At 43.3% G+C, this 27,150-nt stretch overlaps 1 protein-coding gene across 1 annotated transcript in view; it reads left to right on the top strand.

Annotated features, from left to right (window-relative positions):
- The window catches only part of LOC308110855 (A disintegrin and metalloproteinase with thrombospondin motifs 2-like), a 122,712-nt gene that overhangs the window by 85,226 nt on the left and 10,336 nt on the right, over window positions 1-27,150 (top strand). The window contains exons 4-12 of the mRNA XM_080465467.1: window positions 10,538-10,743; window positions 18,781-18,864; window positions 20,747-20,903; window positions 21,671-21,776; window positions 21,944-22,087; window positions 22,793-22,925; window positions 24,777-24,890; window positions 24,985-25,130; window positions 25,558-25,733. Coding sequence (XP_080321593.1) covers window positions 10,538-10,743; window positions 18,781-18,864; window positions 20,747-20,903; window positions 21,671-21,776; window positions 21,944-22,087; window positions 22,793-22,925; window positions 24,777-24,890; window positions 24,985-25,130; window positions 25,558-25,733 — 1,266 coding nt within the window. The remainder of the gene's footprint in view (window positions 1-10,537; window positions 10,744-18,780; window positions 18,865-20,746; window positions 20,904-21,670; window positions 21,777-21,943; window positions 22,088-22,792; window positions 22,926-24,776; window positions 24,891-24,984; window positions 25,131-25,557; window positions 25,734-27,150) is intronic.

The following is a 27,150-nucleotide window of genomic DNA, read 5'->3' as shown; positions in this document are numbered from 1 at the left end:
AGAGATTCAACTGGAAGAAACGGTGGAAGGTGGAGATTAGTGAGCCGGCCTAATGGCGCCTGCAACCTGTGTGGTCATATGTTTTTTTAATGCAGGCCATTGACACAGGTGAGCCGCATTGTTTGTGTTGTTTACTGAGGCCGTTTCCACATGCTTTGCCTGAGGGTCTTTACTAATCCACCTGTGATTAGACAGTTGCCAACATGACACTTCTCTCTGTTTTCTATTAAAATTAAAAGAAAAGCAGACGAATGATGATTTGAATATAAACAGAAAAATGCGACAACTGTGCAATATAGACGATGACAAAGAGAAGTGAGGCCTACATGAGCAAAGCGATTAAAGTGCATGCTTTCAGACACACCTTGTTGGACATAAAGAACAACAGGTGCTTATGAAAGCCACTGCATCCATTACCTCAAGGCAGTTTACACTGCAGCAGCCGACATACTGACAACGATGTAGTTAGTATGCCGGGCCACGGGAGGGCGCTGTTGCTTGATTTTGCAATGAAACCACACAGACTTGTGCATAGAACAATACGCTGTAAACGTGAAGAAAATCGAGCGAACCCGACATTCGTATGGACCGATGACGCATCGGATGATACGGGTGAGTCTCAACTTTTTAACTGCTGATATGGATGATAAAACTGGAATACGGGCCGCGAGTCATACCACTACGGGTCCGCCATGTTTGTTTACAAGCGCAGGAGCAGAAGGAAAGGGAGGGAGGTGCAGAGGTGCACATGCGCAGTAAGAGCGCTCCATAGCCTCCGGCAGTCTCTGCAGGAGGGAACAGGGACCGTGAAAGAATCTTTCCACCTTGGGAGCCGGAAAAAAAAATACAGTGCATCCGCACACCGGTGTCGTGTAAACGGACCCCCCAAAAGTGAAGAAAGTTTTGCGGATACACTCGTATTCGTTGCCGTGTAAACGGGGCCTTAAGTCGCTGCTTGAGTTCAGCCAAGCATTCGCCCGACTTCTTTCAGAAGCTATAAGCTCATTTGGATTCCAGTTCCCTGTCATACCTTCTCGCTATCACCTTATCAGTTTCTCAAGCCTCTCTTTTCTTGTACCTTTATCTTGTCTATCGTTATCTTTCCTCTGCCACCGTTTCTCACCGCCTCCTCCACGCCCTCCGTCCCCACAGTGCTGAAGTTGACAGATGTTTGGCTGGCCGGGCTGTCATAATAACCGGAGTGCTGCGCGTCTCAGGTGGTTGCTGCTGGGTGTTTTTTGAGTGCTTCACAGCCAGGACAGGACAAGACGGGACACCGCCTCGGGCTGTGAGGAAAGGAGGCAGAAATTAGGATACAGTAAGAAGGGGCAGGGAGAAGAGGGAATCAAGTGTTTTTTTGTATTTTTTTTCACTGATATTTTAAGGGTTTTTTTTTTTATGTAAGATCTCAATATAAACAGGTGTCGAGAATTGGTAACAGTGCAGCTTATGTCACATCCAAGCATGTCTGTCAATGTCCTGTGGTCATGTGCACTAAATGGAGACAGAACAGCAAAAGTTAGACACGGAGGTGATATAGACGCCTTTAATAGGTCTTTAACAATAAAAGTCAATTGCTTATTTTTTAAGCAGTTGACTTAAAAAATAAAAGCTGTGATGAACTCACTTTAAATGACCTGCCTGTCCATCACACAACAGTATCAGAAAAACAAATTTAGTAGGTAATGATTAGTAATGTGACTTTGTATCTGCTGGACGTGTGTAAAAAGAAAAGAAAAGAAAACAATCGGTCCCCCTACCAAGTTGTCACTGTTAGATTATTATTTAAATGACATGACAATCTTGTGTTTACAACTTGTTTAACTCTGAAGGGATTAAACAAATCAATAGCTATCATCATGGGGAAAAAAAAAAAACACATCTCCTGACCCAAACCAGTTTACATTAAGTAAAAGTAATTTGCTTTTGCTAATCTCCAATTACAGGGAGGTTGGGAGCAGAATTAGGCAGCATTATGAGGCAGGTTCGATAGAAGCCACTAATGAAAATTTGTTTAATATAGTCGCGAGTTTCAGGAGGAACCGTTGATATATAAGAGGATATGCAGTGTGATAGATGTTCGAAGATGAGGTGACGGGCAGATAGGGGTTGCAGGGTTGGGGAGAGAGGTGGCAAGGGGCCCACAAACCCTTTAAGCCAACAGGAGACTGCTGAGATTTATTACCGCTCTGTAAGCTGGACCTTGTAGCTCACTGTCAGCCTCTCCCTCTTTATTTCCTCCGTGATGCACATGCTGTTTCCCAGTGAGACTGATCTATAGCGGCGCAAGTGTTCCTGAGGTCGATGTACAATCAGTGAGGCTTGATAACAGTAACAGGTGATGCAAATGACCAACCTGTTAACAACTTGAAGTAGTTAAGGTGAATTTCCGTTTACACATGGATGCTGTTGCCTTTTCTTTTTTTAAATCTTTCTCGTGACGTCAGATGTTTTTCTCTGTTTTTGGTTTCATAAGGGACCTTTATAAAAGTCCTGCAGTTGTTATGTACAGACACAAAGAAGGATAGACAGACAGGCCAGCTTCAGACGGGATAAGACCTGCAGTAAGCCTAATATCAGCTTGGCTTTACGGTCTTATTGAAAACGGGGGCTCTCCAGTTTATATCGAGCTCTGAGAGATCCCACCGCAGAGCAAAGAGAAAGAGTTGAGGACATGATTGATCTTTGCAAGCAATATTTTCTCTGTGCATAGCGGTGATTGGATTACTCTGTTTTGAGATGCTTTCACGGTGTTCACAGGGGCTGTTTTTCTTCGCTGTAATTATTGACGTCCCTGCAGCTCATACGAAACGTCGCCACTCGATTTTGACTCATTTGTGACAAATATTTGCAGTAATGACAGTAAATTGTGTCAGTTTCAAACCTCGGCAGAGGGTATTCACGTTGTGGCTTTGCTTTGCGAATGTGTAGGTAACCGGATACATTATAGACTTTATGAAGGAACGGCTCAGCTCGGCTAATGAAACTCCGGTACATCAGGACGCGGGGGGAATCGGTGTGCACCACAGCACCTCCCTGGCAGCCCTGCGTGCTTCTGACAGACAGACAGTTATGTAAGAGGGGAGAGCTAAAGGTTGCCTTGTCTCCTGAACCATCAGAAATTCTCACAGACACATTGAGCAGCGGTGAAGATGGGTGGTCTGCTCACCTGCTGGTTATAAAATCTACTTTATGCAATAATAAAAAATGGCGGTTTATTCACTTCAGGGAGGACAGTAAGATTTAATGCAACAGCTTAAATATTATAGATGTTTTGACTAGATGTCAAAACTCGACCACTCAAAATATCTAATCAGCATTATAGAAAGTCCCGGGTGAAAATAAACAGCCCTAACCTAAAGCGGTTATTAATAAATCGGCCGAGTTCAGTGCTTGATGCATGAATAATTATTTTGGTCTTCAGAGAGCTGTCCATGTAAAATTAGACTGCCGATTGCCAACATAAATAATTAACAGCAGTGTGATTATGGGGACCATAGTTCACTATTTGTTCTACCGTCTGTAGCCTTTACAGTTGTCAGATGACAGCTTAGAAATAATGAGCAGTCAGTCAGGGACATTGTGTGGGACAGCATGGCATGTCGCTACCTGCCTGCACGCTGGGGGCAGCATTAGCGGTCCACTGTCCGAGCCACTCATCACCTTGACAACTCATAAAGCTGTCAACGAGGAGACAAAATGTCCGTGCCCTGAGCTGTGTGACCGAGACGTGTCTGTAAGCAAATCAGTGCACGTGTGTGTGTGTGTGTGTGTGTGCGTGTGTGTGCGTGTGTGTGTGTGTATGTAGGCAGACACCCTCAGAGCCACCATGCAACTCATTTTCATGTTGGTAATATAATACTTGTCGCTCTTTCATAACAGGCAACTTTTTTCACTCCAACAAGCAAGACGAAGATGCAGATTTCTCAAAGGCAAACTTCAAACAGTGTTGTAAATCTTGTTCTCTTAAATCACTGCCATCTACCAAAATGTAGAATACATAAGATGAAATACGATATGTACATACATACATACATACATACATACATACATACATACATACATACATACATACATTCATGTGTAGAATTAGGCGGACCAAAACACACATTTACATGCAAGTCAGCATCTGCCTTATCTTTAAAAACATATTTAACAAGCCTTTAACATGCACTTTCCGTGTCTGTGTGTCTTACCTGTTTTATCTCTTCCTGTTTTATTCTGATACACCTGTCTCGTTTTGGTCACTGCACATTTGTCCTTCCTTCCTGTTTCACTATCTACGGCTATCATTATCAGAACATTGCAGTCTAAACTTGAGACCTCGCTGAAACAAAAACGGAAAAATAAGGCCGTTTCCAGTCGTTTGTTGTGTAAACAGGGCCTCAGAGAAGATTTGTGTGTGACAGCAGATTGACTCATAAAAGTTGGTATTATACTTTAAAACCATAATTGCATTCATTAGTACATTGATGTGACTTCAGATAATCAGCTAAATAAAACACAGAAACAGTCCTGATGTCTTTACTTGGACAGGTAAAATGAGCGACAAGTATATCGGTAATCATCAAGTTGGATAACTTCACAATTTCGAACTATAGTTGCTGCAGCAATGGCTGAATCTCTTACTATACTCTTGTTATAAGCAGGTCTACACTATCTACTGGACCACCAATCAAGAATAACAGCCCAAACTCTGAAATCCAAGGAGCACTAAAGTGGCTCAACACTCCCAGTCCATATATATCAGAGGCATAACTTCTTTTTTTTTTTTTTTTTTTTTTTTTTTACATTGTGAACTGTGCATCATAAAACTGGTGAGAGCTCATATTTTTAGATACTGTGATGTCTATGATGCCTCATAACATATTCATAGTTACTCACTTTGGTTGGTACGCAGAGCAACAAAGATTATATTATAGGAAGCAAATAGAAAAAAACCCCAAAAAAGATCCAATTCAAATTCTTTCTTGTTTTACTTCTGAGTATTGGAATGTAATTTCAGACACTTGCCAAAAACACAGCTTTTCCGTTTTCAGTGTAGTTCATTTCTTTTATGTGTTCTCACTCCAACATAATGTTTATTATAATGGAGGATTATAACATTTCATATGTCAGTGCAGTATCTGAAAACATTATCCACTGAGTAACTTTGAAGAATTACTGAAAAAACATTTATTGCATAGCTTGCAGAGATAAAAAATGATTCGGTCCAGAGATCGCTGAAAGGTTTGCTGGAATCAGAAGTGTAACCCTGCAGTTTGTCTTGTGCAGTGAAACAGCAGAACTTTGACACCACTAGAGAGCTGCTGGGTTTCCTGCGGGTACTCCAGTTTCCACCCAGAGTCCAATGAATCGTATTGAGGTTAACTGGGGACTCTAAGTAGGTGTGAATGTGAGTGTGTGTGACTGTTTGTCTCTCTCTGCTCGCTCTGTGATCGACTGGTGACCGCCTGATTTGGGTAAGGCGATACAGAAGATGGATGGATAGAGAGAGCTGCTGAACGTCGTGGTGGTTCTTAAACACAGTGATTTATTAAAACTTGTGGTCCATCCTCCTAACATGAACGTTCAACACTACACGAAAAAAGTTACGTTGCGCTTTCCAACCTGGGACCAAAGCTCACACACCCAGGCCTGTTGAACATTGTGGAGCAGAGATACAGTATAACTTGCTTCTTGTCCTTGTAAGCTTTCACACTCAGGTTATACATGGCCTCCCGGGACCTAAGGAGCAAAAAAAAAAGAAAAAGTTTTTCAATTTATATTTTGAGTGTTTCTTATATTTTAGGGTCCAAAATGCCAATATTGTGCTGGAAATTATCTCTCAAATACAAAAGAAAGATATAGTGTAGCTCGAAGGAGTGACGAGGGATGGCTGCGAACAACTCGTCCAGGGAAAAGGACCGTTAAAGAGGAGGATTTAAAAATGTTGTGTCAGCCCGATGCACACATGCTGTCTCTCCAGTCTACCTTGATGGTGGAGACATTGACCATCGTAGGTCAAAGTCAGTCCCGCTGAACACACAGACACGTTAGACAGTCGTCTCCAACCAAAGGCTGCTGCTCTGTAAGACGTGGCTTGACCTGAATGATCATCGCGATACTTTCTCTTGTTGTGGCTTGTAGTCTCCCTTACTCTCCGTCGAACTCCCCGACCCCGCCCCCTGCCCCCCAACTCTCCCCCCACCTCGTATGCAGCATGCAACCAGACATTCTTGACATTTTGCAAAGGTTGAAAGACAAAGAACCTTTGTCTCCTAATAAGGCCACGCTCTATACTCCACCTGAATAAAAACACTGGGAGCGCAAGAGCCGTGCGTGCGTGCGTGCGTGCGTGCGTGCGTGCGTGCGTGCGTGCGTGCGTAGCACTAGATGTTTGCATGGGAGGGTCCATGGCAGGTGGGATACAGACAGTAGTGTGAAAATGTAAATGAGGGCTGAGAATATGTGGGCTGGACAGACAAGTTTTAAAGGTAGGAAGACAGATGAAGGGTTGTGTATGTGGGAGAGAATAGGTTGGTTCTGGACTGAAAATGATTTCTGGGGGGGGGGAGGGGACATGTTGTGATGAGTTCTTCATATACAAAGCCAGTTCTAGAAAAGTTGGGACATTGTGTAAAATGTAAATACATCCACATGCACAATATTCAAATTCTCAATGAAAATATGACATAAAAAGATGTAACTAATGTTAAAAAATTTAAGAAAAGGGCACACGGTTGTTTGAATCTCTTGTTTCTTAAGAGGATTTATGAATGAAATTGATATTGAACATGCAAACTGTCACAGTACGGCAACAAAACATGAATATTTTCACTCTGAGTCAAAAGCATTACTGACAACATTGTGCGGCCAAATTGAAACGGCCTATCCTTTATTTCTCTTCACTCACTACATAATGATGCTCTATTACATCCGTCTGTCTCGTGGAGACATTATACTGTAGATCTGTATTGTTCATTCAGTGTTTTTTTCCCTTTTGGTCCTGGTTCATTTTTCACACTTAACTGTTGCTTTTAGACAAATTTCCATCCTTATTACTCCACTTATTCTGAGATATTTCTTTAAGTGAGTGTCTTACAAGCCAATTTATCAGGTTTGATGTTGTTTTTGTATTGAGTATTATTTAATGAAGGGTTAATCGGTTTCCGGATCATTTCATTCTGTCCTTTAATTGTTTTTACACTTCTCTCCAGATTTTCCGCAGTTATGGTTGTAGGTGTTTTCTATTGATTACTATTTGGTTTCAAAGACTAATGTAATTGATTGCTCAGAGGTATGTGCCAATGCACCCTGATACTTCACCTGCAGACTTTACTACAGAGCGATATTCTCCATCACTGCATGAGCTTGAAGCGGAACCCACAACACCCAAGGTCTTTTTGGTCTCCTCTCATGTTTCTCCCCTTCTCCCATCCATCACACCCCTCAGGCTCTCCGGTGTCTATTTCCTCCACTTTCTTTTGAAAAAAATCAAAATACAGCTGAAGCAGGAGAATTTTTTTTTTTACTTTTGCAGGTGGATGCAAAGAAGCTTTGACAGAGGTGCAACAGTACAAGTCAGGCTTAGAAAGATAAAGACGTTCAAACACCTTTAAACTTTGAATGGAGTTGAATCACCTGAGCTTTCATTCAACATCCACCCAATATATGTGTGTGTGTACCCCCTATGTTACACAGTGTCTTTGCATTGTTTCATTCACTGTTTTCAAGGAACTGAATTTCTGCAGAGACGCACAGTTAAGTGAGTACATGCTGTTATTTCCCCAGTATTTTCGTTTTGTCTGAACATTACATAAGCAAAAGGTAAAAATATCTGGACCTGTCTTTAGAAGCAGATGGTGCGGTTATGACATCAGGCTCGTTAAAGGCACCTATAACTAGGAAGAGCCCAGGGTTGTTGTGAAGTACATCGCCTGAAATCCAGCTTCTTCCACTAACAAGGCGAAGAAATGTTCCATGTCTCAGTAAAATGAGCAATGCAACGCTTTATTTTCTCCTCACATCGGCCCTTGTCTTTCTTCATATATTGCTTTCTGTCGCTGCCCCCCTACATCCTAGTATTCTGTTTCGAGTGCTAACATTCTGTCACTCACTGAAATGTGGGCAGATATGGGATAATAGTCAGACTTTCAGATTAATTCTGCTCCCAACTCAGGAGCCAACGTTTACCACGTGGTTGTTGTTTTCCCCATGAGCCCGTTGTCTTGGTAACATTGCATAAGAGGGAGTGGGAACGCAGGATGCCCCTTGCTGATTGGGAGACAAGGTGGCACATCTTTCTTTCTCTCCCCTTGTCTTCTCTGGATCTTCCTTCTTGCGTCTTGTTCTTTTTGCTTCACTCAACACTCGCTCTAAACTGGATGTGTCAAAACACTGGCGCTCCCACTGTCCCCTCATGCCACGTGTTGAATCAACTCCGCATGCGGCACCTCCAAATAAAGCTCCTCAGTCAAAAGCAGTATATCTATTACACTTAGTCATCTCGGCGCTCCAGCTTCAACTGAATTAATGCTCCTGTTGGAACAGTGATTTATAGCTCAATTGGAAATGTTTGTCCACAGAAAGTGCGCACACAGCAGTGGACAACAACAAACACCAAAGAGCACACTCGCAGATACACACAGGGTGCAATTTTGAAAGAAACCAGAGGGACCATGTTTCCATCCAGGGTGTTGGGGGGCCGTGAGCGTGTCTGCCTTTGAGAACAAATGGTGATAAAATGGGATGAGGTGGTAGATGGATTTAATCATTGAACTAATGAACACTTCCTGAGCTGAAATAAGAAATACTGAAAAACTGCCAAGTGTGACTTTGTATGAAATCCAAATGCATTTCACACAGTAAAAGCTTCTAAGCCGACAGATTATCATCTATGGATCACAATACACCATACAAAGAGATCTTCTCACCTCATAATGAGAAGGTCTCAGGATCAAGTCCTTTCTTTGGGCGTGGGGGCCATACACAGGGAGAACATGCATGTTCTCCCAGGGTATGTTTGGTGGATGGATCCATGGATGGATCATAATGTGAAAATACAGCAAGTCTTCCGTTCAACTAAAAATGACTCCTCAGTGTGAACGTGTGCAGTGTGAGAGAATGACTATGGGTTAAAGGGTTGGAAGGGTCATTTAGAAGGTGTTTTATTTGGGGGGGAAAAATCAATTAGAGCCACTTCACTCTTTGAGTCATGTTTTGCGTTCAATGTGGCTATGGGGGAACATCAGCGAAATGAGGACAATACTTTGTCAAAACCATTTTGACCACATGCTCAAGACTGAACGTCTCGGCCTCCATCGGCTTCTGAGCAGCAAGGCCATTCTGTGCCTACATGCACTATGACGACGATGAGGAGGATTGGAGGAAGGTAACGGCACGTGAATCAAGGTTGGCCTTGGCTCTGGAGACAGGATGATTTATCTTCTGCATCCTCACTGACTCCAGCTCTTTGCCTCATTTAAAATGAAGAGAGAAACATGATCAGACCTGACACTGGAAACTTCACAGTCCCACGTGGCTGACTGAAGTAAAAGTGATCTGATCAAATCAAGGTTGCTTTAAGTTTGCACACTGAATCCTTTCCAGTGGAATAGCCTCAAATTAAGTTCATCCAACTAATCTGCATTTTTCCAACGTATAGCGAGCCAAGAGAAGAGCAGGGCGGGCAGCCCCTATGTGAGGGAGCTGTCTTAATCCATGTGTTTAGCAAGCACCATCTGTTCCTTTCATTCAGATTGGAGTAGAAATATTTGGTTGATTAGGGAAGAATGTGTGAAGGATAGTCGTACTGTTACTGCCAGTTACAACAGACACACATGCTCGAGTCTGTCAACTGGTGTCTTGTAAAGAAAAACACAGACATTAAAGTGTGAGTACCTATAGGTGAAAGCTTGGATGTAGACGTGACTGTGTTACACACTCACACACACAGACAATACAGTATAAAGCAAACGGCCACTAACATGTAGGGCCTTTTTGCATTTTACGTCGCCACGTACCCATAATAATAACAATACAATAATGTCACATGTTTCCGTCTTTTTAATGGACGTGCTTGAATTAGGAGTTCAATGTATTTTCTGAATTTGGAGATTAATTACTGATTTTGGAAATCAGGGTAGGCAATTCAAGCGAATGAGTTTGGCTGGGTCATTATCGACAGCAATTGATTAAATTTTTTTTTCCAGTAAATGATAATTGATGCTGTGTTGGTTGCTTATAACAGAATGTGACGATTACCTGCCAATTATAACTGATATATTCCTTATTCTTGTATCAGTCAGGGGCTAATTGTGCATCTATTTATCTTCTACACACCTTTATCCAATCCCAGATGACTATGAGCGTAGCCTGCACAGTCCATCACAATCACATCTAGTGTTGCCGATAATCCGTACTGGTACAAGAATAACAGTTTTTTTTAACCATCTAGTTAACCTATGATTTTACATTTTTTTTAAGCACAAGTGTATGTCCGTTTTTGTTTTAGTTTGTGTGTTTAGCTTATTGTGTGTCTGCTTTTTGTCTCTAGGTGCAGATCTTGGGGGTCTGATGGACTTGGAGTCTCTGTACCGTGGCGTGGAAGAGAGTATTAACCACACGCGAGCGGGCCGAGCGCGCAGACAAAGCCTGGACCGGGCCTACAACATTGAGGTGCTGCTGGGCGTGGACGACTCAGTGGTTCAGTTTCACGGGAAGGAACATGTTCAGAAGTACCTGCTCACACTCATGAATATTGTGAGTAAACAGCATAAACGACAACTTTTTGCTGATCCAAATGCAAACAAAATAAAAAATACATATGTGGGATTACTGTGATGGTATTTTTAGCAGCTGAGAACTCTTCAGATGCATGAGAAGTTTGCGAAGTTGTCAAAACAGCTGCAGAACCTTCTGCAACACGAAGCTTCTGAAGCCGGTCACATCCTGTGTTTGGTCAGTTTGAAGCTCTTTGGCCTATATTGCATTCAGACTTCAGTCAAATTGTACTAAAGTGTCTGTGTGAGTTTAACGAGATCTTCATTTAAGACAGACGTGGAACACACAACTGGGTTGAGACGGCAACGTTCACACTTTCAAAGACACAACGTGTTTCATTTAATCAACCCCGACCTGATAAGTGAGAACTCACTTGTATTTACTTTGCTTTATTAAAACAATAATAAAATACCATCCATAATACAGAGAACACAGAGAAGGCATTCATAAGGCTCTTTTTTTAAGTCATACCACAAAGCCTAATGTGTTTTTGTAAACACGATTTAATAATGGCACGGTTGCTTTATTAAGAATATTTTTACTTAGATCACAACTGCTACATGGATCATTAGTGCATCGTATGCGTATCAAAAGTTATTATTACAGTGTTATGACTGTATTTCATGAGACCAAAAACCAATTTTCCATATAAACTGTGTGCGCATCACTTCGCCGATGTCCAAAACTTACACTCGCTGAAAAAAAATTTAATATTTCAATGAGAAAACGGATCTATTTGAGTTGAATGGAAATTAAGTCACCGAGAGGTCAAAGAAAGAGAGTAACAGACACACACAGGCAAACACACACCAACTGAATGACAATTCAATTCCCTTCCTGCATGTTCTCATCCAGCAATCAGCCGCGAGTAATCCTTTCTTCTCTATCTGAATATGATGAGATTTCATTTGTGCATGAGTGTGCATGTGTAAGGTGAGCCCTCTGAGCTGAAGGGGCTTCTACCTATCGTTTCATCAGGCTTTGTGTCATGTCATCATTCACTGTGTGCGCGTGTGTGCATGAGGGAGGGAGGGAGAGAGAGAGAGGGAGAGAGAGAGAGAGAGAAGAAGGAAGAGAGAGAAAGAGGCAGTGGGTGAAAGAGAGAGAGAAGAAAGGAGGGAGGGAGGGAACGAGAAGTGGGGAGAGAGAAAAAGAGAATGAGGGAGGCAGGGAGAGTGAGAGACATGAGGAGGACAGAGAGAAAAAGAGGCAGAGATGGTGAGAGGGTGACTCTTTGTGCTCCTCCAAGAGGGAGTGAAGGAGGGAGGGAGGAAGAGAGGGAGAGAGAGGGAGGAAGAGAGAGAAACAGGGAGGATGGGAGTGAGAGGGAGAGAGAATGAGGGGAGGCAGGGAGAAGGAGAGAGGGAGGAAGAGAGAAAAAGAAGCAGACATGGTGAGAGGGTGAAAGAGGGATTGAAGGAGTGAGAGAGCGATGGAGAGGGGGAGAGAGAGGAGAGGCAGGGAGAGGGAGAGAGAGACAGCGAGTGAGTGAGAGAGAGGGAGAGAGGGAGGAAGAGAGAGGGAGAGAGGGAGTGGTGCAGAAACAGCAGGTACTGCGCTTCAGGCCACAACAACGCTTAGCACTCTCACTCCCAGGTGTGTGTGTGTGTGTGTGTGTGTGTGTGTGTGTGTGTGTGTGTGTGTGTGTGTGTGTGTGAGAGAGAGAGATGAACACGCCGCACAGACTTTAATCTTCACAAATTAAACCTGTGGCGAGAGGCGGGCGCTCTTTGCATGCGTTGGTAGACGAGCACGCGACCCTCGCAGGGCGCGTGCTCGTCTCTGTGCTCCTGTTTTCCTCCTGCTCGTGCTGCGACCCGCCGCTCAAGGAGGCCACCGCCGACTGCTAAGCAGGTGCAAGCGCAGAGCAACAAATCCTGGCACACCTCTTTGTCTCAATTCAGGCGCTTGAGAAAGAACAAGAGGCGCCATGCTCGCAGCCTCCTCGCTCAGATATTTGTGAGGCGATAGAGGAGAAGGGAACACACGGCCCCCCTCTAATCTGTGGGGAAGCGGCGGGAAGACAGAGGGGGAGAAGGAGTATTTTAAACAGCGCGTTCAGAATAAATTACTGACAGCCAGATAAACAGAAATAAATAAATAAGAGTTGCCTCCCACGCGTGGCATCTAGGCGACTTTCTTCTTGAAAGTTTGCTTTGCTCACCTCGGGACGGGTGTGCTCCGTCTGACGCTTCTCGCTCCCCGTTTTATGCCTCTTCCTCTCTGCCCTCCTCTCGCTCTCCCGGGCTCTCGGTGCGCCGCCGCTCGCATTGTCACTCCTCCCCGACTCAGGTAGTTCATGGCAACAAATGCTCAATGATGTGAGAGAAAGAAAGAGAAAGAAAAAAACTTTCTACGTATGATGCGAGCGGTAACTCAGGTTTATGAGAGCGCGGGCCCAGTAAAAGGTAAAATTAGGATAAGGAGGCAGGTTTTAGTTGATGTATTTGCCACAGGTGCCCTCTAAAGGTTCTAAGATGTAAAACACATCACAGTTCATCATGGGAACACCTTTGTTTGCTTCACTGTCCTCACTTTTTAACACGTTGTAGTATAAAGACAGACATCTTGTTTTCCCAGTAGTTGGGTTGTGTTTTCCTTTTACTTCTCTTCTTCCTCTCTTCTGCTGAGCTGCTTTTCTGGGTCCACATTCAAACTCTTTCATCAAACCACATTGAAACGGAGACGCCAGTTTAGTCTGTAAATAACACGGCAGTACCTGCAAGCGTGTGTTTGCATCTCTTCAGGTCTTCACGTCTTTTTGGAATGACTTTCTCCATCTTCCTGCTTTACTTCACTCGTCTGTGTTTCTCAGGGTCAAAGTGGACTGTGTGGGGGGGGGGGGGGGGGGGGGGGGGGGGGGACATCAAAGCACTCCCACAGCAACCCTTTAAGTCCCGTTGACCAAGTTCAATACGAGTGTGTGCGTGCGTGTGTGCATATATGTTGAGTTAAATGTGTGTCTTAGTCATTTTTATCTGCTTCCCACTCCTTTCTCATGTTGTTTTCCTCTACCTCTTTGTTCATCAACAGACTGAGAATAGTCGGACTGTGGGACACAACAGACAAACATAAGAGAAAACATTGAAATATGCCAGTCAGCAAAATATCTCAATCAACCTGTTGCAGGTAGAATTGAGCCACATTAAGACCAGAACTGAAAATCAAACATGCACATGAAGTTACTTTGTTGCCAGAAAGTATTGACACTTTGTGACATACTTTAATTAAGTTTACTTGAGTATTTTTTATTCTGGTGACTTTGTACTCGCCTTCATTTGAACAGAAAGGTCCTTTCAAAGTAACGTTCTGTCAAATGAATCCATGTATATCGTTGTTGATGATTTGCCTGCGTGTCTCTCTCATCCATTAAGAGAGTCCGTTATCGAGGCGCCTCAGAGCATTAATCACACTGTGATTAGAACCTGTGCATGTGTACATAGTCAAAAAAAAAAGTACAAGTTTAATTTTGAGGAGCCAAAGTAGTTGAGGATAGTGAAGTGTATTTTGTCTGCACAGTGTCTGTCTGGAAGAAGCCTCATTTCTGTGTGGAAGCGATGCAGATCGTTCAGTCGTGTCTTTACCAAAGCTCCTGGAGGGAGTGAAAAGTTATATTAATAAGTGGCAGGAAAGAGCCGGGAAAGGAGATGTAGTCCAGGAAATAATAGACACCTTGTTAGCTGCAGGTGTCACAGATATGTGAGGAGCACTGTCAGACTGAGAGCTCGAATTCTGGGTTTCAGTTTTGAATATTCCCCTGTGTGTTGACAAAAAAGACGTAGAAAAGCCATCCAAAGCCTTATCTAATATATGTAGCTCTCCAGCCAAGTTAAATTTGATGACTCAGTTCTGTCACATCTACGGCTGAGCGTGTTTTGATGTATATTTTTCCGGAATGCATCAGTAATCTGATTTTCTATTAGATAACAGAAGTCAGTCAAAATGTAAGATGAATGTATGAAGTACTGAAACAATGAACACCTACATATTTTCAGTTCACATTAAGGTGTTACAATGCATCTTTATTGTTAATAAGTGTACTAATCATTAAAAAAAAAAAACAATGTCCAGGAGCCAGTGAATGAAGCAACTGAAGTAAATTAAAATGAGAGAGCCCTTCTCCGCCTTGTGAAAATAACTAATCTTGTAGTGTTTACGCTGTCGTTCTCATACCTACTCTTACAAATATTGACAATAAAGGGGCTTCCTTCCCCCCCCCCCCATATAATCATAATCATTGTTTTCTCATGCGACTGAAGGGCTACGCACATCCTTTTCTCTTTGTGAAAATAAACAGGATTGTATTTCCTGACATGATCAATGTAAACAAGTAAAACATCATCATCCGTGTGGTTATTAGCTGTAATTTATGTGATTAAACAATTACCGACTGTAATCACTCCTACCTCCTCACGTTGCCATGTTCCTGGCTCCTTCATACCGGTTGTTGTGCTCCTTGCTGCTGGAGTTAAGCGACAGGCCCCGGCTGCATAATTCATCCCACGGTAATGATTCCATGCCGATGGATCTCCAGGCTTGTTGTTTAGTCAAGACTCAGAGAGAAAGACACACGTGTTGCTGCTGAAATGTAGGTCATCTTGGTAAAAAAAAAAAAAAAAAAACCTTCAAATGATGTTACTATTTTGGTGGTTCTAACCTTGGGTGTCACCGTTCAGGACACAGAAGGACGGTCAGCGGAGTTTATTAGTGGCCTTGCATGTGAGCGTTGGTAAGCTCAGCCGTATATGAGTGTTTTGGTTTGTGTACTGCAGTGTGTGTGTGTGTGTGTGTGTGTGTGTGTGTGTGTGTGTGTGTGTGTGTGTGTGTGTGTGTGTGTGTGTGTGTGTGTGTGTGTGTGTGTGTGTGTGTGTGTGTGTGTGTGTGTGTGTGTGTGTGTGTGTGTGTGTGTGTGTGTTATTAGGGTGGAAAGTGTGACGTTAGGGTCACCCGGATATCAACTGCCCCTAATTGGCGTAAGAGTTGTCAAGGAAACAGGCCGAGTGCGACCTCACCCGCCCGAGTGTCCGTTTCAGACCGACTCGGCTCACAAGAGTCACTCCGTGTCACTTCCTCACGTTCACTTCTGCCCGCCACGGTAACGACGGAGGAGGGCAGATGTTACAAAACAAGGCAGAATTATCAGCGGATGACCAAGCAGGGAGGCGAGGTGACGGCAATAAGACTGAACCGTCCTCTTCTGTGTCCCACACGCTACCCCTCCTCAAAGTCTGAAACCAATGATCATCTGTTGAAAGTTATATTTTATATCGTCATAGATTTATGGAGCTTTACACTGGTGTCGATTTGTTGTATTTCAAATTTTTCTAGAATAATAATCACAGTAATGATTAGCAGCAAGAAGCCTCACAATCAAAGAGCATCTGCCAATATGAAAAGAGGAAGTTAAAGAAGACGGAGGTTTGTCATATAAAGATGGATGCCTGCAAAACTGAGGGAGTACCTGTCAAAAAAGGGCGGAAGGTTTATGATTGCAAATCACATCCGCAGTCACATGCGAGGTTTGTACTGAACAACTCTGCATTTTATTGCACTGTTTGGGTTACTTTTAACAAACATTGTGAACATAGAATAAAGTCGAGCTGTAGCGTCATGTAGAGTGAAAGTACAGCAGGTCTCCTCCATATCATGTCCTACTCCGGAGAGAGCAGTTGTACACTATGATGCATGAAAATCCCAGAGGAGCAGGTTTCACTTGTGAAGTGGTCCTGCAGGAATACTGTATTTAGCGTTCATGTGGTTGACACTAAATTGTCCCCCGGGAATTTTAATTTGATTTCATCGTTCACTTCTGGGACCTTTGTCACAAAATAATTCAAAAAGAAGAAAAAATAGACGGGTAAGCTTTTTCTCAACACACACATTGTTGCTGTTGCTCTTGTTATTTTTGCATTAAAGCTTATTTTATTGTTTGTTTCCATTAACCCTTGAAAAAAAAAGTCATTTTAGAATAGTGTTTTTTGATCCACTTATTGTTCTTCTCAAGAATTAAAAGGAATGACAATGGAAAAGGCCTCAGCCGCCACGGATTACTGCTGCCACCTCCACCCCCCCCGAGCTCTCTGGCGCCCCCCCAGGTGGAGACCTGCCCCACACTTTGAACGCTGCTGCTTGAGCACATCCTCAGATGGAGCTGTGTTCAGAGTTGCAGGCCTATTATTATCGGCATTATTCTAAGTATTCCAACTCATAAAACCACAGACGCTCACGACATCTGATTTTCCTCATGCAAACGACTAAAATCGCCGTGTTATTACGCTAATATTTCTCTACACTGGCGAGTTAGCTTAGACTGCTGGCAGCTGACAGATGTCCCTAATGACACAAAGGCCACGCGATGCAGAAAACCCGGCATGACTTTATTTTGAGGTTTCGGAGCATGCTGTAATGCTGTTACTCCTTTACTTAGCCGCCATGCCTACACATGTAATTACATTCATTTGTTCCAGACTGCGGTTCGCAAATTAGGATCCTGATTTGAAAGATCCCTTGGCTGGATTTTTCCTTATAAGACGCTGGAATTTCCAACTCGACACGGCGTACGGAAAAGCTTGAGCTTATTCCCGATGTTTCTTTCCCCTCTCCTTTGATTTCAGATGTATTTATTTTCTAAGAAATCTTTGTTTCCATTCTTTCCTGGGCACTTTTCTCTTTCACTGTGTGCTCAGCTTTGTTGGCTCTTCCCCTCTGCCTCTCCGTCTCCAGCATTCCTTACCTCTCCCATACCTTTCTCCTGCTGGATGTGTCTGCAGTTTTGTTCCTTATCTCTGTGTCTCTTCGTGTGTGTGTGTGTGTGTGTGTGTGTGTGTGTGTGTGTGTGTGTGTGTGTGTGTGTGTGTGTGTGTGTGTGTGTGTGTGTGTGTGTGTGTGTGTGTGTGTGTGTGTGTGTGTGTGTGTGTGTGTGTGTGTGTGTGTGTGTGTGTGTGTGTGTGTGTGTGTGTGTGTGAGACTCCTTCTCCGCAGCATGTCCATCAGCCATCTCATTATGGCTGTCTGTTTTTACATCCCTTTGCCTCATTAGGCACCGCGCACAGTCACTGAGGACAGCAGGCCTCAACTCCAGTGCCAATTTACCTCTCTCTCTCTCTCTCTCTCTCTCTCTCTCTCTCTCTCTCTCTCTCTCTCTCTCTCTCTCTCCCCTCTCTCTCTGGTTTGTTGTGTGCGTGCAAGAAGAGTGCTCTCCCCATCTCCCCCGTCACACATTACCTTGTTTCCTTGCATTAGGCTCTCTATCCTTTGCATCTTCTTCATCTCCTGCTCATGGGAAACTGAGTTCCCTGCACTCTCCTAACCTTTCTTTTCTGTCTTTTTTTTTGAAAATCCTTTCTCCTGCCTCTTAGTCTCTTCTTTCACTGTCTTGCCTGGGGGGAGAACTTCAGTCCACGACTCGCTTCCCTCGGCTTTTTCTTTATTTCATCATTATCTCCTGATGCATCTTTCACAACAGGTTTAAAATGTGTAACTAATGGATTTATTTATGATTAGTAAGTCAATAATGCCTAAATCTATTATGATGGGCTTTAAAAAAAAAAAAAAAAGTACATTCTTCAGGTCATTCAGTTCAGCATTTACCTTCTGGAAAAGAGAAGTATTCAGTGATTCAGTCATTTACATTTTAGGAAACTTGCAAATTAGAAATGTATAAAGATTGATGTTGCTCTAATATCTGTCTATTAAATGCATACACTCAGTTGAGAAATGTACCGTGTCCATGAATGTATCTCACTAAAAGATTAAAAAAAAAAAAAAAACTAGGAAATATTCAAGTGAAAGATCATATATTGCTTTTGCATAGAGCCAGCTGAGTTCCTTAAAAAGATTAAATTCAGTTCAACTTTATTTGTATGGCACCAAATACAACACAGACGAGAAAACTCAACAATTCCAGGAACTCGTCCTATTTTCACTTTTGTTGCAGGTATGCATTCGTTTTCTGTAATCTTCAGAGTCTGCTGCTGAAACTCCTTTTCTCTCCTGTGATTATCTTTGTGACCCCAGGTGAATGAAATCTACCACGACCACTCTTTGGGGGCAAAAATCAATGTGGTGCTGGTGCGGATTATTATGCTGGGCTATGGCAAGGTAAGGACCCTACGAGTCATGATTTGCACTCAAACGTTGACTGCAGTCGACGCAGTTCCTGGAAAGCTGATGCCTTGCCTTTCTATCAGCACTGTCTTCGATGCTGGGATTTTGCGCCAATAGATTTAAGTACCTACATTAAGCACAGCCAAGTCATACACACGGACTCATAAACAAACACACAGACACACTCATCTGCCCAGAGCCTGTTATTCCAGTGGACTGAGCAAAAGAGGAACTAAAAGCATGCAGTGTCCCACGGGAGTGTTTTCAAGTCGCACGCCTTCACAGTTCAGCACCAAAGCACATAGAAACTCTGCCCGTTATGCAATCAGCGTTCCTCCCAGTAGGCTGCAGCACAGAATCCTGGGAAGTCCAGGCAAAGATAAACAATCAATGATAGCCCTCCCTCATTCATAAAGAGAGAGACCGGACAAGGGGTTTGCATCCTTTTCTTCCTGACTGTAACTCTATCCTCGCTTCGGTGCTGAAGAGATGGGCAGGAAAAAGATAGATAAAAAAAAAAGGGGAGAGAGAGAGAAGGGATTACCCCAATGGATGATACAAATGATTTTAATGCTGGATAGGCACTCTGTCATACACTTATACTGGCTAGAGCCTTATCTGTTTCTCTCCTCCCACTACATGTCTCCAGTCTGAGTGGGAACACACACGCACACACACACACACACACACACACACACACACACACACACACACACACACACACACACACACACACACACACACACACACACACACACACACACACACACACCATTGCATTACATTGGTCATTCTGGGCCAGCCCCTATGCAGCTCCAGCCCAAGCTCTGGCTGTCCATCATTCCCAATTACCGTGGCAACAGAGCTGCACCCAGACAGCCTGCAGATTGGCTATGTGACCCTGAATGTGCACATGCACACACACCCTCGCTCTCTCTCACACACACACACACACACACACACACACACACACACACACACACACACACACACACACACACACACACACACACACACACACACACACACACACACACACACACACACACACACACACACACACACACACACACACAATCCCAATATGAGCACATTTTCAGAGTAAAAAAAAAAAAAAAAAAAGGGAACTGATGAACATGAGGAATCACACACATGTACAGTCGACTCTGTCCAAAGAGTTTGCAGGGAGTGCAGACTTCACACTCCGTCATGTGTGCAGAGGCAGGCCATATGTCTTCGGTGGAGCTCACTCACACTACACACGCGCTTGCTGCTTGATTCAGCTGTGCATTGTGCGAGTGCGAAAACAGCGAGCAAATGTAAAACCTGACAAAATGAAGCAGTGGGAGACAGAAATGCAAATACTCACATGGCAGAGTATCGCAATGAAAGAGAAGATAGATGAGCTGAAGTACTCAGAGGTGAAGGTGAATACAAGGGATTGGAGGGATCAGGGATGATTGGTTTTATAAGTTTGGTATTGCACATGTTTAACTACCAGTGCAGAGCTCATTGACAGTCTATATTCTTATTGAAATCATCAGTTAAGTGTGCACCCTTTCGAGTGTGTGTTTGTGTGTTCTACACCTCAGCAATTTCCAAGATCTGCTGACTCTTTATATAAAACATTATGACACTGCCCCCTACAGGGTTGAATAAAATGTTGTAGTTCTTGTGAAATAAGAAGCTGTTTTCGCCGCCTGTTTCTGTATCATCTTAACACTGTGCTCTTCTTCTATTCGTGTGTGTGTGCGTGCGTGCGTGCGTGCGTGCGTGCGTGCGTGCGCGTGCGTGCGTGTGCGTGTGTGCGTGTGTGCGTGTGTGCGTGTGTGTGTGTGTGTGTGTGTGTGTGTGTGTGTGTGTGTCTCCCCACCAGTCCATGAGTCTGATTGAACTAGGGAATCCATCGCAGAGTCTGGAGAATGTGTGTCGCTGGGCATTCCTGCAGCAAAAGCAAGACACCGGGGATGCTGAGCATCACGACCATGCCATCTTCCTGACGCGACAGGAATTTGGCCCCACCGGCATGCAGGGTATTCAAGGACACGATCTAAAGCTTTCATTCTCTGACACGCAGTAAACACAGTAAATCCACAATGCACGTTCACCCTCTTCAGAAGCTAAAACTCATATGTACACATAGGAAATGGACTTCTTCCTTCCTGTGCCTCATATAGCTGCATAGTGCACTGTGGGTTTGGTGGTTGGTGGTTTTTGGTGCAGCAGAGTAGAGGCTAACACACAGGCCCAGGGGAAAGGCCTCTAAAGGCAGTGGCCTAGCTATCCAGAAGCCCTTCAGCTGCCCTTGGGCTCAGCCTTCAGCAGCGGAAAATCAATAGACAGAGAAGGGCCAGCCACAGCTCCACAATTAAAGGCAGCGCAGGACAGACAAGCACACAGGGAGTTGAAGATTGGCATACGCAGGGGTGGAAGGCGACGGCTTAGGGTTAGGATTAGACACATCAATGCAAATACGTTTGTCTGTCTGTCTGTGCGTGTGTGTGAGTGTGTGTGTGTGTGCTTGAATATAATATCAGTTATTGTACAGATGTGTGAATTTTAATTTGCGATGATGCAGAAATCCGGTTCAGGAAAATTTACTTAAATTAAATAATAATTATAAACCGTCTGTGCACTTGGTGTAAAGAATACAGGTCAAATGAGCAAAATGAAAAAGAAATTATTACATTTGATATTTTTTAAGTGGTTTCTTATTTTCTTATCTATGTCATTCTTGAAGTTTGTCACAGCAGTAAGTCCATGGCTGCTGAAGTCTATTTCTGTCTTCCTGGTTGCTAAGGTTATGCTCCAGTGACGGGCATGTGTCACCCGGTGAGGAGCTGCACTCTAAACCACGAGGACGGCTTCTCCTCAGCCTTTGTGGTGGCACACGAGACCGGGCATGTGTAAGTGTGGTACCATCACGGTTTGATCAGGCATGTTTCAGCAAAAAATCAGCAGAGCAGTTATTGTAATGACAATATTGATTTCTTACAGTTTACGTCCAGTGGTCACCTCAGCCGATATCTAAAGAGTGAATTACCACGGCCTGTCTTTCTGCTCCTCTGTGCAGGCTGGGGATGGAGCACGACGGCCAGGGAAACCGTTGTGGAGACGAGGTGCACATGGGCAGCATCATGGCTCCGCTGGTGCAAGCCGCCTTCCACCGCTTCCACTGGTCCAGATGTAGCATGCAGGAGCTTGGACGTTACCTTCAGTGAGACAAACACCCATATTCGTGTTCCTGCAGCGTTCCTCTAACCTCAACCAAAATTACTACTTGATTAACCTCTACCCTAACTCCAAAACACCGTCTTCCACTAAAAGAGTGTTAAAAAATAACTACATTTCTTTAAAGGGACTTTTTTTTTTTTTGTCTCTGCAAGAAGAAGGAAAAAAGTCCACATAATGTGAGCGTGTAAACAGATTTAATAAAACGGTCATAAATAGTCATTGGACACACACATGCATACACACTGACAGACACACGCCCATAGAGACAGGTATTCATTATCCAGACTTTTAAAGGTCAGTGCTGGCATCAGTTTTTTGAATTTGCATCTGGTTTGGATTTTTTTTTTTGGCCACTTTTGCATCATAATTAACAATACTTTTTTTTTTTCCTGCTGAAAAATGTAATTGTGAAATGGCAACGGGTAGTAGCACCATGCTTTATACTTTCAGAGAAGCTCAATCTAAACTGTTTTGTCTGCCTGTCTGTCTGTCTGTCTGGAGTCAGACAACCAATAAAACTGTTGAAATATTGAGGGTTTAAAGGGAAAATATGTGTTGTAGCTCCAAAAATAAGACAGACAAAAATTTTGTGGGAATGATCCAACCCTGAAAAAATCCCCTTTTCCACTTTTCATGGATTTACAGTGACTAGCGAGTGTTAAGAAGTAACGATTTGGACTCTTTGCAGTTCCTACGACTGTCTTCGCGATGACCCGTTTGACCACAACTGGCCGTCGCTGCCTCAGCTGCCTGGCTTACACTACTCCATGAACGAACAGTGTCGCTTTGACTTCGGTGTGGGCTACACGATGTGCACCGCGGTAAGAGATCACCAAAGTCCATCAGTCACTTCACTAACGTAGCCAGTTCCATTAAAACATACTAACACGTCCGCATCCGCACTCATAAAGCTTATAGTGTCACTTTATCCTGATTTTTGGAGTTGAGATAAACTCATTTTGACTTTAGTATGTTCAGTTTATTCTGAATTTTCCTGAATTTCACTGTCATATATCTTTTTGGAAACTCTTGATCTCCAAAAGGTTTACCTCATTAACTGAGCTTAGTACTGACATATATCTCTGGTCTACACACAAACATAGCTATTCACATTCTTCTGATGTCCTCTGTTTCCTCTCCCGGCCACTGGTGGGATTGACATCTTGCTTAAAAGCAGGTAATTGGTTTTGATAGCTATTTCTTTTTTCTTTTTTTTTTTTTTCTTTTTTTTTGTGTTATTAATGGTAATGATAATAAATTATTCATTTATTTTACCACTACAGTTGTCTTGATACCACAGTGCCTTTACATGACCCTTGTTGTAAACATAAAAAGAATTTTTTTTTTTAAACTAAGAAAAAAACAACACACAGTAGAGAAGCTTCACCCAGGTGCAGCACTTTGCCAGGCATCTACCCTACTCACCCTCACCCGCTTCATGAGTGTGAAGCCACTGTGGCACGCTGTTGGAAAGCTATTGCTTGATTGACTAAGGGCTTGTTCAGGGGCTGTGCAAAGGTTGCTAGATTACCCTCTATTCTCTTGTCAAACTCATTCCCCTCAGCTACAAAAGGCGGGGCAGTCAGGAACGCAGGTAAGGTAACCCCATCTCCCTGGAGGACATGTGGCCCGTCATTTATTTTCTCAGATTTTTCTTTACCTACTTGTCCTCAAAAGTTCTAACTGTTTGTAACGTGGTTCCTTACTTTTCTTTGACTGTACTTTGTTTCTCTGTTCGATCCATTGTCATATTTTGGATGTTAGTCTGCAGGATTCTAAAATGCTCCTAGTTTGAGAGATAGTGGCTATAAAATTGATCAAAACAATGTCAATTCACTGGTTCATTGGTTCAGCGGCTACGGTGCAGTCCAGAAGTTGAACAGTACCAAACTGAGCTCCTGCAAATCTGTGTTAAGTCACTGCAGCTTTTGGCAGGACGAGACTCATTATATTGGCACTCTCAAGACTATAAACGAGTGGAAAAGGTTGGAAAGATGTCTTTCCCATCCAAGAGGACTGGGCCTAGCCAGAACAGAGGCTGTTTTTCCATGTTTCACTTCAGCTTTTAGGATCCTCCAGCCTGATGTAACTGGTGATTACCTACCACAGTCTAGCTGTGGATTGTGAGTCGCCCTATGACCTGTAAAGGTCGGCGGGGTCATGGTGGGTCGGGAAATCTGTGGAAAGGAGGGAGGAGGGCATGCCCCCTTAGACACAGGGCCTCTGGTCAGCTTGGTGGTATCCTCATCATATCAGGAGAATTTGGTCCTTGATCTGTGTTTATCGGCATTTTAGAGGTCACTGAGACCTCACCTTTTGGCTTCTAAACCTTTTTGCCCTCTGACCTCTGACCTCCCCTGTGACAAAATTAGACTACGTCATTAGGAGAGTCTTGTCTCTCCATCATCCATTGGTTGAGTTTGCATGAATGGCTGTGTGTTTCTCAGTGGAGCGTAGTGTACAGTGCACTGTGTCAGTACCAGGTTGGTGTTATCGTGGGGTTAAATGCTGTTGTGGCTACTGTTATTGTTCTATTTCTCTGCCCATTTATACTTTTGTTTCCTTTATTCAGTGTTCACTCTCATCCCAGCTTCATGGTGGTTGACCTGTTGATTAAAGTCGGTCTTATGGCGTTTGGTTGTAAGAAGGCGTCTGTCTCTGTGCCCCCACAGTATCGCACATTTGACCCATGTAAACAGCTGTGGTGTAGCCACCCAGACAATCCATTCTTCTGCAAGACCAAGAAAGGACCACCCATTGACGGAACCATGTGTGGCAATGGGAAGGTATTTATATTTACACACCACGCACTATACAGAATTGCGGCATGGCACATTGTTTTCGAGGGAGAACTTGGTCTTATTTTGTCGCTCTGTGCAGCACTGCTTTAAAGGTCACTGCATCTGGTTGACTCCAGACATCATAAAGCAAGATGGAAACTGGGGTTCATGGAGTGAGTTTGGCCAGTGTTCCCGCACCTGTGACGGAGGAGTGCAGTTTCGCACGCGTGACTGTGACAATCCAAGGTATGGAATTTCCGATGTGCTTATGTGTAAGGTTAGAAATCCAAGTTGAAAAGTTATGTTTCTTTATATAACACTGAAAGAATCACAAACACATTCATACCATATTATGAGGGTTTTTTTTATTAATTAATTTATTACTGACTTATAGGGATCTTTAGTACCCAAGTGACAAGACCAATAAATGTCTGAAGACTTTCAGTCATCCGGGTCATGATATCCACAGTACTTGTCTCAAAGGCGACTGGACTTGCTTTAGGTTTTGAAGACATTTCACTTCTGAGAGGTTTCATTTAAATTGGCGAAGATGAAAAAAATCTTCTTTTTTTTTTGCTGAATATATCTCTTGTGGTTTTGATTTCTAAGTAAAGGTTCGAATAAAAACCAAAGTGTTCCATAAGTGATTTTATCGGCCCTGTTCCCCTCCCAGACCAGCCAACGGAGGCCGGACCTGCATGGGGGCTACTTATCAATTCCAGATGTGCAACACCAACGAATGTGAAGATATCTACAGTGATCCACGAGAGGAGCAATGCCACGCCAGGGAGCCACGCTTCGACCTCCACAGCAACAAGCACCACTGGCTGCCTTACGAACACCCTGACCGTGAGTCCATCCGCTGCACTGCGAGCGCTCTGGTAGGGAAATGATGACATGCTGGGGAAGCTGTGAATTTAGACGAAAGCCAAATAGAGGACGAAAACACTTGAATGTGGTTCCGATTCAGAGGACTCGTGTATGAAGGATCTGGCCACTGACATCTGGCTGTCCTTCTGAGTTTGAGTGCAGCTTTGAGGTATGACTACACCCTCCAATAAAAGCAAGCCATGTCTTTGAAAAACTCTTTAAAAAGAATCTTCTTTGAACTTGGTGTCTTCTCCACCCTCTCATGATGTCATTTAAATCTCCATCTTTTCTTCCATTTTCATCAAATTCTCAACGTGACATAAGTGTTCAGTTCTCAACTTAATGAGAAAAATTTCTCAATTAAGTTTAAAAAGTGCATTTGGGCGGGTGTTTGCACGATGCCATCAGATCCATCGTGTCTCTAACTGGAGGCGTCACTGCCTACTTCATACACATTGAATTATCGTCCAGCTAAAGGGCAGCCCCCGGAGAAAAGCGCTGAACTGTCTAAACCGAGGTCACGCTACGCAGAGTCGGCTCAGAGGGGCCTCGCTAAATTGTTTTCCCATCGTTCTTATTACTTCTAAATGCCATATTTTTAAGCAAAACCTTTGTCAATCGCAAATTACTTTTCGTGTGCGTGTGTGTCTGTGTGTGCGTGGGTGAACAGGCACATGTGTGTTTTTATGTGAGCGGAACAAAGTGTGCAGGGAGGTGAAATTGAATTCCATTCATGTTCTCTCGTCTTCCAAGTTTCAGACCATCTGAAGAAAGAAACCGGGGACTGCTCAGAGTGTGAAATTGTAGTATTTGTGTGACAAATTGTTGTTTTTTGCCACTATTTTGGGTATTTTTCAGAGTAAACAGATATCTAATCTACTCTTGGAAAATAAAAAAATAAAAACATTAAATGTGACACTGGTTGGTTGGAACTTTGTTTATTATTGTCAAGGGCTGAAAAGCTGGAGTTCCACCACATGATTCCCATATATGAATAGAGTCATGGGTTGTTAAAGGTCTAAAGAATTGATTAGCGTCCTTTTCCACAATGGAGCCCTCCTCAGATTGTCTCAAAGACCGGTTTTGATTTGCCAGAACATCACAGTAAACCCATACACTCGTGGTCACTTCTACTCTCACCATTAACAAAAAAAAAGCTAGAGCCTTCAAAATAAAAGCACTGGGCAGTTTCCCAAGAAGTGTTTATTATGTGCAAATCAAATTGTGACAGCCTAAGAGCACATGTTTTCTTTTCTTTTCAATATGAATCCAGATAATAATAATAACCCTGAGTATGTTCCTTTTTTTTAAAACCTATCATGAGGCAACTGCTCTGTAATCTAGATGGTATCCCACTTTGATGCAAATAGCACAGATTATACTAGGCAACCTTATA

This window comes from Lipophrys pholis (genome assembly GCF_963383615.2).
Source record: "Lipophrys pholis genome assembly, chromosome: 6".
NCBI lineage: Eukaryota > Metazoa > Chordata > Actinopteri > Blenniiformes > Blenniidae > Lipophrys > Lipophrys pholis.
Note: the sequence above shows the minus strand (reverse complement) of the source record. Positions and strands in the feature narration are given on the sequence as shown.